Source organism: Barbus barbus (genome assembly GCF_936440315.1).
Source record: "Barbus barbus genome assembly, chromosome: 12".
Taxonomy (NCBI): domain Eukaryota; kingdom Metazoa; phylum Chordata; class Actinopteri; order Cypriniformes; family Cyprinidae; genus Barbus; species Barbus barbus.
In genome coordinates this window covers 27,618,119-27,629,232 of record NC_136740.1, presented here as the reverse complement: position 1 = coordinate 27,629,232, position 11,114 = coordinate 27,618,119, and the positions used below count along the sequence as shown (strand labels likewise).

General features: G+C 35.9%; 1 protein-coding gene across 11 annotated transcripts; it reads right to left on the bottom strand.

The window, feature by feature from the left end:
- Positions 1 to 1,070: 1,070 nt before the first annotated feature.
- LOC306878204 (uncharacterized protein) lies at positions 1,071 to 10,418 on the bottom strand. Of its 11 annotated transcripts, XR_013784932.1 has the most exons (15): positions 5,742 to 5,983; positions 5,253 to 5,316; positions 4,944 to 5,091; positions 4,398 to 4,752; positions 4,137 to 4,202; positions 3,951 to 4,041; positions 3,748 to 3,831; positions 3,498 to 3,625; positions 3,301 to 3,418; positions 3,103 to 3,194; positions 2,846 to 2,960; positions 2,642 to 2,737; positions 2,384 to 2,551; positions 1,664 to 1,827; positions 1,071 to 1,571 (listed from the first exon to the last, which is right to left on the bottom strand). XR_013784932.1 is itself a non-coding variant. In XM_079430399.1 (13 exons), exons 6-12 carry the CDS (start codon positions 3,549 to 3,551, stop codon positions 1,705 to 1,707), a joined length of 705 nt encoding a protein of 234 aa, XP_079286525.1. In that variant the 5' UTR covers positions 3,552 to 3,831; positions 3,951 to 4,041; positions 4,137 to 4,285; positions 4,398 to 5,091; positions 5,253 to 5,316; positions 5,742 to 5,807; the 3' UTR covers positions 1,071 to 1,571; positions 1,664 to 1,704. The 11 variants fall into 11 exon arrangements, 3 of the variants coding, with proteins under 3 accessions (XP_079286525.1, XP_079286527.1, XP_079286526.1); XR_013784928.1 differs by lacking the exon at positions 5,742 to 5,983 and adding an exon at positions 10,346 to 10,418 and having other exon boundaries at positions 3,498 to 3,831; XR_013784930.1 differs by having other exon boundaries at positions 4,398 to 5,091.
- Between the last annotated feature and the right edge of the window lie 696 nt (positions 10,419 to 11,114).

Sequence of the window (11,114 nt, the reverse complement as noted above, 5' to 3'; positions counted from 1 at the left end):
GGTAAATTTTTACTTACATTAGGACAGCTCTAACCCTAACCCAAGACATTTAATGAAATGCTAATTCAAGATTCTTGATTGTGGCACAAGATGTATATGTAAACTATATATGTAGAGATGTGTACTATTACCTAAAATGCAATTGTTGTACATAATTTTATAATATATGTAATCAGATTTCCAGAAATTATGCAGGCCTACTTGTAATTAGATTATATTACATTTTAAAATGACTTTTTAAAAGCATAGTTTTTCAATTCTCCATACTTTTTGTATTTGAAATATATATATATATATATATATATATATATATATATATATATATATATTTATTTATTTTTTCTGAAAAAGCCTACCGGTTATTTACATTCTGATGCCTACTCTTTGTGGAATAGCACTCGACTACATTAGACACTAGACTAGCCATTAGTCATGTGTCTATCACTGAAAACTAAGCAAAACACAGTATTTGGTCACTGAATTTACAGAAAACATTTTACTTTTAACAAGTGTTTTCTCAACATTGCATATCTAATTAACTCCTGGTAGAAACATTATTATATGAATATCATTCAGTGGGTTATTTAACCATGTATAACTCTCTTTGGAAAGCTTTTTGTCTTTTAAACATTAAAATGTACAAATTCATGCGATTTAATATTTACATGTAATGCAGGGATTCTCTAAAATGTTTGACAGTTGAAGCTCTTTGACCTAACAAATTAGCTTGAAGTACGCTCTAAGATTTTTAGTTAATAAATTATATCAATGATAAAATTAAGTTTTATACTCTAATGTCTATTAAATGGTCACATGACAAAGATAAACAAATCATATTTTTGAAATACTTTTTAATGTCGTCTTTTAAATCATTTAATTTTAATTTAATTTATAGCTTTTTGACCCCATCTGGGAAAACCTGACATAATGTAACATTTAATGCACTTAATGTTGTTAAAGAATGGAATACATTTTCTTATAATATACTGCAGAATTATCTGCTGAGAATTATCATGCAAGACCTGCCTGAACAGATTAAATCAAGGAGATAAAAAGACAAGACTGTTTTTGTAGATCACTATACAAGCATTTTATTTTTCTTACAGTAGGGAAAAACATGTATTATGTAGAAACTTTATCAACAGTATATGTAAACGCATCCTCATACACTTTCCATCAATGTAAGATATAGGTACACACGGCAAAACATTATCCCCTCCCCCTCCACCATCATATCCACTACTACACACTGCATGGTCCCATGAGAGCTAAGAAAGACTTAAATAACAGAAAAGAGATAACAGGGACCGAGGTTGTATGATTGTTCTTCAGTAGTCTACATGGTCAGGTTTAGTCTTCATCACTTTGTGTTTCATCAGAACTATAGTTTGCATCCTCAGTTTCTTCATCGGACATGTTTTCAAATAGAATGCTGTCTGATGCCTGTCCCAGAACACATTGTCTGTACAACATCCTAGCCTTATTTTGTAGAAACTGAAGATCTTACAATTTTCTCTTGAGAAGGCACAGTAGTCCATTGGAGCTCCCCTCTGATAGCTCGAAGTCACTGTCTACATAAAAAAGAAAGGAAAACATAAATAAAATTATTCCTAAATTAATTCCATCAGTGCATTGGTTATTGAATTTTGTTATGGCTACTCACTGTAATTTTGTATTTTAACAGAGAGATCCCTCAGGGAACATTCAGCTTGCTTCAGTGTTTGCCAGTGTTGCTTGACCTCCATCACAATGATCTGCTCCTCCTCCTTCAGTCGGGAAAGCAACATGAAGCAAAGAAAATCTTCTTAGTTGAGAGGCTGCTGTTACCTGCAATTAATTAAGGTTTAAAATTACCACCTTTAAGCCTTTAACTGTCACTCCCATTTTTGAACAGACGTGGAAGTGCACAATCCAAACTTAAATTTTTATAAAATTAATGAATGAAAAAATTTTGTAATATGATTTTAATGCACCAGTTCCATGGTATTACGATGTCTGATTTGAAAAGGATGAATTTTGAGATTTTAAGCTTTCAATTGATATGCAATTTATGATGATTTCTAAAGCATGACAGGGAAAAAGGCAACAAAGAACGACTTTTTGTGACAAAGGTCAGAACTCCTGTTATTATGTAGATTTTTAAGGTCCACTCTAGCCATAAAATAATCTATTACTTTTCCTACATAATTTGTAACGTGTAAAACATCTATTAAGGAGTCTTAGACCTCTCCAATGATATATAGTAAGTCATGATAGATTAGGATTTAAACTTCACTATAACTTCACTGGGGGGACGGGTGACAGTTAAGAGGTTAACACTGAGAACTGTATTAACATCAAACAATGTTTATCAAATACACTGTGTATTTTGTAGGTTAATTACTAGTGTCAGGGCATTCCCGTGGCCATTGGAAATGATCCGCTGCGAGGAGTTCGTCCACAGAAGGAAGCTGGTGGACTGACTGTTCATTAAATTCTTTAATGGCAGCTGCCAAGATCGACTTATCTTCATTAATTCTTCTTCTTATTCGATGCCTTCTTTTGTTGCTATCTAATAAATCAACAACATACATTATTATTACAGCACTCAAGTTCATTCCTTAGCTATGTGAATTACATTTTTATCATCGTATTAACTGACCTGTCCGATGGTACAGATTGCTTTTTCTCAGCTTTATGCTGATATAAAGGCCTCGAATTCTGCCCTCAAGTCCAGCGTCATCCTTCGCTCTTGATACTACATGAAATTAGACTTTGCAAATTAGATATCTTCTGTGCAAAACATATATAATGGAAAATAAATGATTACATTAAAAGTTAAAACAGGCCCTTCAACATGTGTTACCTGCGGCCCACTGCTGGACATCACTGACCCACTGCTGAATGTTATCGTCGCTGACATTAAGCTCAGCCTGCAGACTTGCAAATCTGTCTCTTTCCACTTTCAGCCTTTCGGTTGTCTAAATACATATCAAAACACTATAAATTAAGTTGATAAATGTTTATAGCATAAGTATGCAACAGTAATAATTGCTAAATAATTGTAAATATACTTTTTATATAATAAAAAAAAAAAAAATCACATTTGCATCAGTAAAATACCTTAACGTATCTTTGCGACAAACTTTTAGCCAGATTTTCAGATTTGCGTTTGTTCCATGCAGAAGCAAGAACTGTGAGCATGTCTGAGCGTGCTATTATTAGACAAGTGGTCAAAGTAAAAATATTGTTAGTCATGATTAAATTATACTTAGAAATAACATGTTAAAAGTAGTATAAGTAGTAAAGAAAGATCTTCACCAGCTTTGGACATATATTTAGTGCAGACTGCTGCTCTCGACAAGAAGGAGTTGACCTGCTCCACCTCTTCTCCAATTGTAAGACCAGCTCCCTCTTGATTTCTTCCGGACCATTTTATCTACCAAAAAAAAAAAAAATGGCTGTTGAAATAAAAGCGAATGTCCATACCCCAAAAATATGTAATAACAGAATCTTACCTCACAGCTCCACTCATGTGCTTTGGCATGCATAACTGATAATAGTGGGCGCATATTTAATAAAGGGCTTAGCTCCGGACAGTGTCCCACCACTCTCTTTAAGTATGGCCAGTACTTGCAGGCAACATCTGAACAGAAAAATGCCACATTTTCCTTCGAGAGGGTGTTTTGAAGGAACAAGATAAGCAAAAATTTCCCCTCTAAACATATTTAGGGCTTTTAACAGTCCTCCATATCGGCAAACAGCCACCTCAAGGCCTTCCTCATCAATCTTTGAGGCTGACTCCTTTGCTGCTGTCCATTGAGAGGAGCCACAAACCCCTTTACCTGTGCCCTATGATATTACATTAAAATTAGTATTAATATTTCAATAATGGCAGGTGGACTTGAATATGCAATATTATAAAATATAAATAAAAACATAAAATTATAAAATAAGTTAAGGGTTATTACATGCTTGGTCTTTTCATGAACATATTCCACAAAGGAGGAAACATCATCAGCTTTCATTATAAATATGCCATCGAAGTAGCCCTTCTCTGTCCTTGATTTTATAGAGAAAGAAAAACATGATATAGACAGTTAAGTATAAATAAAATAAAATACAATAAAATGTACAAAAAAATAAAAAATACATACCCATGTGCATTATGGAACCTGTATAGCTTCCTGTTACCATCCACTGAGACTGCATGCATGGATGGACTGCAAACAGGACATTTAAATAGTTGGGCACCACAAAGCCTCTCAACCTCATGCTGGGCAAAGGTCCATTCCAGAAAGGCTTTCTGGAATGTGTCTCCACATATTTTACCATTCGGTTGAAATAATCAAACCAATCAATCAATCACTTTAAGGAATAAATTGCATGTAAACAGTACATTGAATAAGAATATTTACCCTGCCATTGTACTCTGTTCTTCGGTCAAGCATTCCAAGAAATGCTTGACGTGAAAGACCTGGAGCAAATAGTTTTAAGTCCAGAAAAGACCTAAAAAGTTCAGCCTCATATACAGTCTCAAAATGTATAGAGGCTGGCCAGTACCCAGACTTGAGGAGATTACGGAGTTCCACTGTCCATGTTTTCCCACAGCATGAGCACTCCAGAGATGGAAGAGTGAGATTGTACCGTCCAGATATTGTACAATGATCATGCAATTATTTATGTTACAGCTGGCAGAATAAACAATTTTAAAACAGTTACCAGTTCCTGCTCGATAAACAAATTCCTCTTGGATAGGTTCACTGGTAGGAGCTTTAAACAAAATAAAATGTGAATATATAAATAATGCTTTAAGGTTCTTTATATCTAGTTCTGTAAGTAAATAAGTGCACTTGAAGATTTAGCACATAGCTAAACATTTATCAAATAGGGAGAAAAGACAAAATCACAACTGAAAATAACAATACATTTAAATGATAACTGTAAATTCACAACTGTCTCACCATGATTAGGGGCCGCTCTTTTCAGATTTGGTTTTATTGCAGTTTTTCTTCGAAGTGGCCTTACCACATTCCCATTTTTGTCCCTTCTCCTCCACTTTACAGTCGTGGGATGTGGCTTAGACCTTTTGGCTTGATTATTTTCCTCTTTCTAAATTGCAAATATATTTTACAGGTTTTTAAAGTAGTTTACACTTACATGAATAATATATTAGCCTATATAATTAATCATCTGTAGCTTTCTTTAAATTATTTGACAGAGAAAAATAAGTCAAAGTAAATTATTATTTAAGATACAATTTCTAAAATTACCGGCATATGATCAAGAAACACATCTCCAAGAAGATGTGCTGCTTCTAAAGAGCCTCTGGACATTCTGCTTGAACAAATGTAAAATAGGGAGGAAAAAAATTATTTAAAACAATAATAATAATTAAAAAACAAGTTGTTCTAAGCCAGGGTTACAATGAGATTAATCTACATATCTGTGATTGACACGTAATGCCTGGCATGCACATAAAGTAATGTGATCTCATCATAATGTAACCAAATGCATATGATGAATCAATAAAATGTAATCTTTGCGCACAGATGACCCTTACACTAATTGTATTCTAATACATTTAATGAAAATGATTTTAAACAGACACCGCGTGGCAACACTGTGGGCCTACAAGTGCACGCTCACTTAAGAGAATAATAACGTTTGATGCTGACAGCATTGACACGCATTAGAAATCCTATTAGCACTTGCATTTACAATATTTATTTATTTGTTCATATTTTTGTCTAAATACTTGCTTGTGTTGTGCTGATTGACAGCTTCGACGATGCACGAGGTCGCACGAGATGAACTGGAGAATACTCGCGGGATAATGATGAGATGCTAAACGATTTGATTGGTTCCGAGCTGGAGTGGGTGGGTCCTGAATCAGCGAAGGGCTAAAAACCACTTTATATATTCATCATCATCATCATTATTACTAGTTAATACTTGTACTATTCCAAATACAATCACAAACAAAAACATAAATCTTGAGTATGATTGAAGGGGCGGGACGATGGTGATGACGTTGACAATAATACATTCACTGCGTACAATGCTTACGCGTTTTCCATTAATGGAAGCGTAACGGGAGGGCTTTGCGTGCAGTGTGAACGAAAAATGTGACTTTGGCGTGTAAATACTACGCCGAATGAAAATGCAAACTCGTTGTATAGATACGCAGTAGTAAGAGACTGGGTTGGAAAAATTCAGGGTGGGAAGAATTTTTTTTTCAAATGTTTTGCGTTCTCTCGATAAACTTTAGCATTCTCTCGCAAAGACATTTGCGTTCCCTTGCAAAACCAGTTGAGTTCGTACAAACTCTTCCTGTTTACTTTACAGCTTGCAGTGGTTCATATAGCTCCGTATGTTCACAATGGAGCGGTTCATAGAGTTTTATTTTAAACTTGGACTCAAATAAAGAAATACGTCAGTGCGTAGTTCAAAGCACGGTTTTAGGAATTTCTAAAACGCTTAATGTGGCTTAATGATTTAAAACAGTGACACTGGAGGACCAAATTCGACAATAATAAAAGCTGATAAAATTTACGGCACTTCTATATTTTAGTCTTTAGAGTACCTGCACTTTTTTGTGCGTTCTGGCACTTCTGACATGTTGCCAGTACTCAGAGTAAAATCGTCAGGGTCTGGGTGATTAGGCTATATGATCGCATATATGATTAGAAATTATATAGAAACTATGTAAATCACACTACCCAGGCGGGATGACCTCTCATCTCGTCCAATCACGTGAATGAACGCAAGCAGAGTCGGTCTACTTCATTGTGTGGTGCGCGAGAGCATGTCAGGGGAGGCGCGCGGAGTAGTAGAATAATAATGAATCATTATTATGGCCACAGCCATATCAACCTGCAGCCCAAGACCGGTTGCCCACTGAAGCTAAGCAGGGTTGAGCCTGGTCAGTACCTGGATGGGAGACTTTCTGGAAAAACTAGGTTGCTGTTGGAAGAGGTGTTAGTGAGGCCAGCAGGGGGTGCTCACCCTGTGGTCTGTGTGGGTCCTAACGCCCCGGTATAGTGACGGGGACACTATACTGTCAAAAAGCACTGTCTTTCGGATGAGACGTTAAACCGAGGTCCTGACTCTCTGTGGTCATTAAAAATCCCATGGCACTTCTCGTAAAGAGTAGGGGTGTAACCCCGGTGTCCTGGCCAAATTCCCTCTACTGGCCCTTGTCTATCATGGCCTCCTAATAATCCCCATATACACTTGATTGGCTCTATCACTCTCTCCTCTCCACCTGTAGCTGGTGTGTGGTGAGCCCACTGGCGCCGTTGTGCTGTGGCTGCCGTCGCATCATCCAAGTGGATGCTGCACATTGGTGGTGGTTGAGGAGAGACCCCCCACATGATTTTAAAGCGCTTTGGGTGTACAGCAATACACAATAAGGCGCTATATAAATGCATCATTCATTCATTCATTCATTGATTACTAATTTGAATCAGTACTTTATAACGAAAATCATATCTTAAAATGAAAAGCAGGATTTAGCAATCACATAATTTTAAACCGTAAACTCCTGGAAAGTTTGTGGCACTATACAAAACACGGGCGATTTTATCAGCGATTACGGAGAGAATAGTGACTTACGTCCAGATGTCAGTAAAATTATTATTTTCAGCGTGTATTTGGCTTAAAAGAAAGAGTGTTTTATAATGAACGCTGATAATGCGTTGGTCAGAGATTTAGCGATTCTGAATGGATCCGTATATTAAAGGCAGGCGATTTAGTGGTCTTTGGCATCTCCCTTTGGTCCTATTTGGTATTGCAGCTTGACTTGTGCTAATTTGTATTGCAAACTTTTATTTAATTATTGATTGATTGTGGCACTATACATACATTGTGAATTATTAAAAAGTACTTATTTAATATAAATAAATAAGGGGGGGGGGGGGGGGGGGGTCGGGTGAGTACTGGCACTTCTTTTTTTTTCCACTTCAAGCACTGGCTTAATGTATTAAAACATTGACAGTGGAGGACCAAATTCGATAAATACTAATAAAATTATTAGGCTAATATTAATAACCTTATTAAAAATATTACTATTAATAAAGCAGAATATGCCCATATTCAGCCCAGAATACAGCCCAGAATATAAATGCAACGTATTAGGTATTTTTAAAATCACCGTTTTCATTCATTAGCCTACCTTAAGCTTACACGCAGGACGTTGCTTTCATATTCTGGGCTATTCTGCTTTGTAATTTTATTAATAAGCTTATTAATATTCAAGTTTAAAGTTTATTTGTATAGCGCGTTTTACAATACAAATTGTTGCAAAGCAGCTCTACAGGAAATTAAGTTTCCGCAATATATTTATATATTGCAGAAACTTAATATATCTAACTTATGGCAAAATTTGGTAATTCTGTATGTTGTCTGAGCTTTGGCATCCTCTGAGGGGTTGGCATTATCTTTTCTCAGGTGTTCGGTCATATCAGATCATTTAAGTGTTGGATCCAGACTGAAGCTTCTGTAATCCCGTGGCAGAAACAGAGAAAAAAATAGAGACATAATTAGCGTAGCTGCTGTTCCATCTAAGAAAAAATTATTTGTTCAACCCAAGCTAAAGAATAATAATAAATGTACATTTGATCAGATATAACTGCAGATTATAAAATGCATTATGTGAATGCTTGGCTAAAGAGATGTGTCTTTAATCTAGATTTAAACAGATAGAGTGTGTCTGAACCCCGAACGTTATCAGGAAGGCTATTCCAGAGTTTGGGAGCCAAATGTGAAAAAGCTCTACCTCCTTTAGTGGACTTTGCTATCCTAGGTACTACCAAAAGTCCAGAGTTTTGTGTCCTTAGGGAGCGGGTTGGATTGTAGCGTGGTAGAAGACAAGTTAGGTATACGCAGGAGCTAAACCATTTATGGCCTTATAGGCAAGTAATAATATTTTGTAACTCATACGGAACTTAATAGGTAGCCAGTGCAGAGACTGTAAAATTGGGGTAATATGATCATATTTTCTTGACCTGGTAAGGACTCTAGCCGCTGCATTTTGGACTATCTGTAGCTTGTTTATTGAAGATGCAGGACAACCAGCTAGCAGTGCATTACAATAGTCCAGTCTAGAGGTCATGAATGCATGAACTAGCTTTTCTGCATCAGAAACAGGTAGCATGTTTCAAAGCTTGGCAATTTTCTAAGATGGAAGAATGCTGTTTTTGTAACATGGGAAATATGATTTTCAAAGGACAAGTTGCTGTCTAATATAACACCCAGATTTTTTACTTTAGAGGACGTAACAGTGTATCCGTCTAGTTGTAAATTGTAATCCAAGAGATTGTGGGTACTCTGTCTTATCTGAACTTAATAGGAGGAAATGATTGGTCATCCAATCTTTTACCATTTTTACACAATCTATTAGCTTAGATAGTTTAGAAGTTTCATCTGGTCGAGATAGTTGAGTATCATCAGCATAACGATGAAAACTAATCCCGTATTTTCTAATAATATTACCAAGGGGCAGCATGTATATTGAAATAGCTGAGGACCTAGGACAGATCCTTGTGGTACTCCATACTTTACTGGTGATAATTGAGATGACTCCCCATTTAAATGAACAAAGTGGTAGCGATCGGACAGGTAGGATCTAAACCATCTTAAAGCCTGCCCTTGAATACCAGTATAGTTTTGTAATCGATCTAGGAGTATGTCATGGTCTGTCGTGTTAAACGCAGCACTAAGACAAAGTAAAACTTTAGCCTAATAATTTTATCAGCTTTTATTATCGAATTTGGTCCTCCAAATGTCACCGTTTTAAAACATTAAGCATTTTAGAATGTCCCAAACCGTGCCTTGAACTAAGCACTGACTGTATTTCTTTATACTTGAGTCCAAGTTCAAATGAACCATATTATGAACCGCTCCATTGTGAACATATGAGCTGTAACCACTACAAGCTGTCCGAACTCAACTGGTTTTGCGAGCGAACGCAAAACACTTTAAAAATATTTTTCCTCCCACACTGAATTTTTCCCACCACCATGTCCCTCAAAGGGCTCCGTAGTGTTTAAACAGAAGTGAAAGTGTAAATTGTAAAAAAACAAAAAAAACAGAAAATGAATACAAAATACACAGAATTTCTGCCCAAAAAATAAAATACAAAATAAAAATAATTAATTTAAGCAGTTGCTTCTCAGAGATCCTGAGTTTCTTCTCTATTTTTATTACTATTTTCATTTATAACAGTGGAATATTAAAAGTGATAATCCCAGCGGGTACCTTCCCATCCTCCCAGACTCAATTCTCCAGATTTCATTCACCTGTCACTCATTACACCCTCAGCTGTTCCCCATTGTGACAGACTATATATTCTCCTATAACTCACCACTCTGCCTGGCTGATTAATTGTAGTTGCTGTTTATTGTTGTTGATACATGCACTGTGTTACCATCTGCTGTATCCAGTTCCTGTTCTTGTTTTGCCTTGTTGGCCTTTTTGTTTATTAAAAAGTAGTCTTTCCTGCATTTGGCGATCTCTGGTGGTGAGAGGGAGAACCGCAGGACCCGGACTCGTGATAGAAAGAAAGAAAGCCATCTCAATGCAAAGTGAAATTGCTTAAAAATAAACTGCATAAAATGTTTCGTCAAATGATATACAGAAGTGTTATTAAAGGGAGAAAACAAAATGCTATGGCATGGATCAAACACATTTATCTAGTGCAACAACATACGACTTTCTTCAGATGAACACAAACTCAGAGTTTTAGAAAAAATAATCAATCTTTCTGCATATAATGCAAGTGTACAGCTTTACAAAGATGATGCTTAAAAGACTGCACAACGATAAGACAAAATTAACCTGTATAACCTCAGTTGATGTATTCTTAAGTGGAATAATAGGCATGTGAAAGAAACATACAAATACTTTTTTTTTTTTTACTTTACCATAATATCTACTTGGTGTGCTTTTTGAAGTGGTTCCATACATGTGCATTATATGCACTAAACATCTTTGTGTTAATCTGAAGAAAGCCATATACATATACATCTGGGATGGCATGAGGGTGAGTAAATGAGAGAATACAAATTTTTGGGTGGAGTATCCTTTTAATGAGCCAGATGTGATCCAGACAGAATATTTCTTGTGTTGAATTA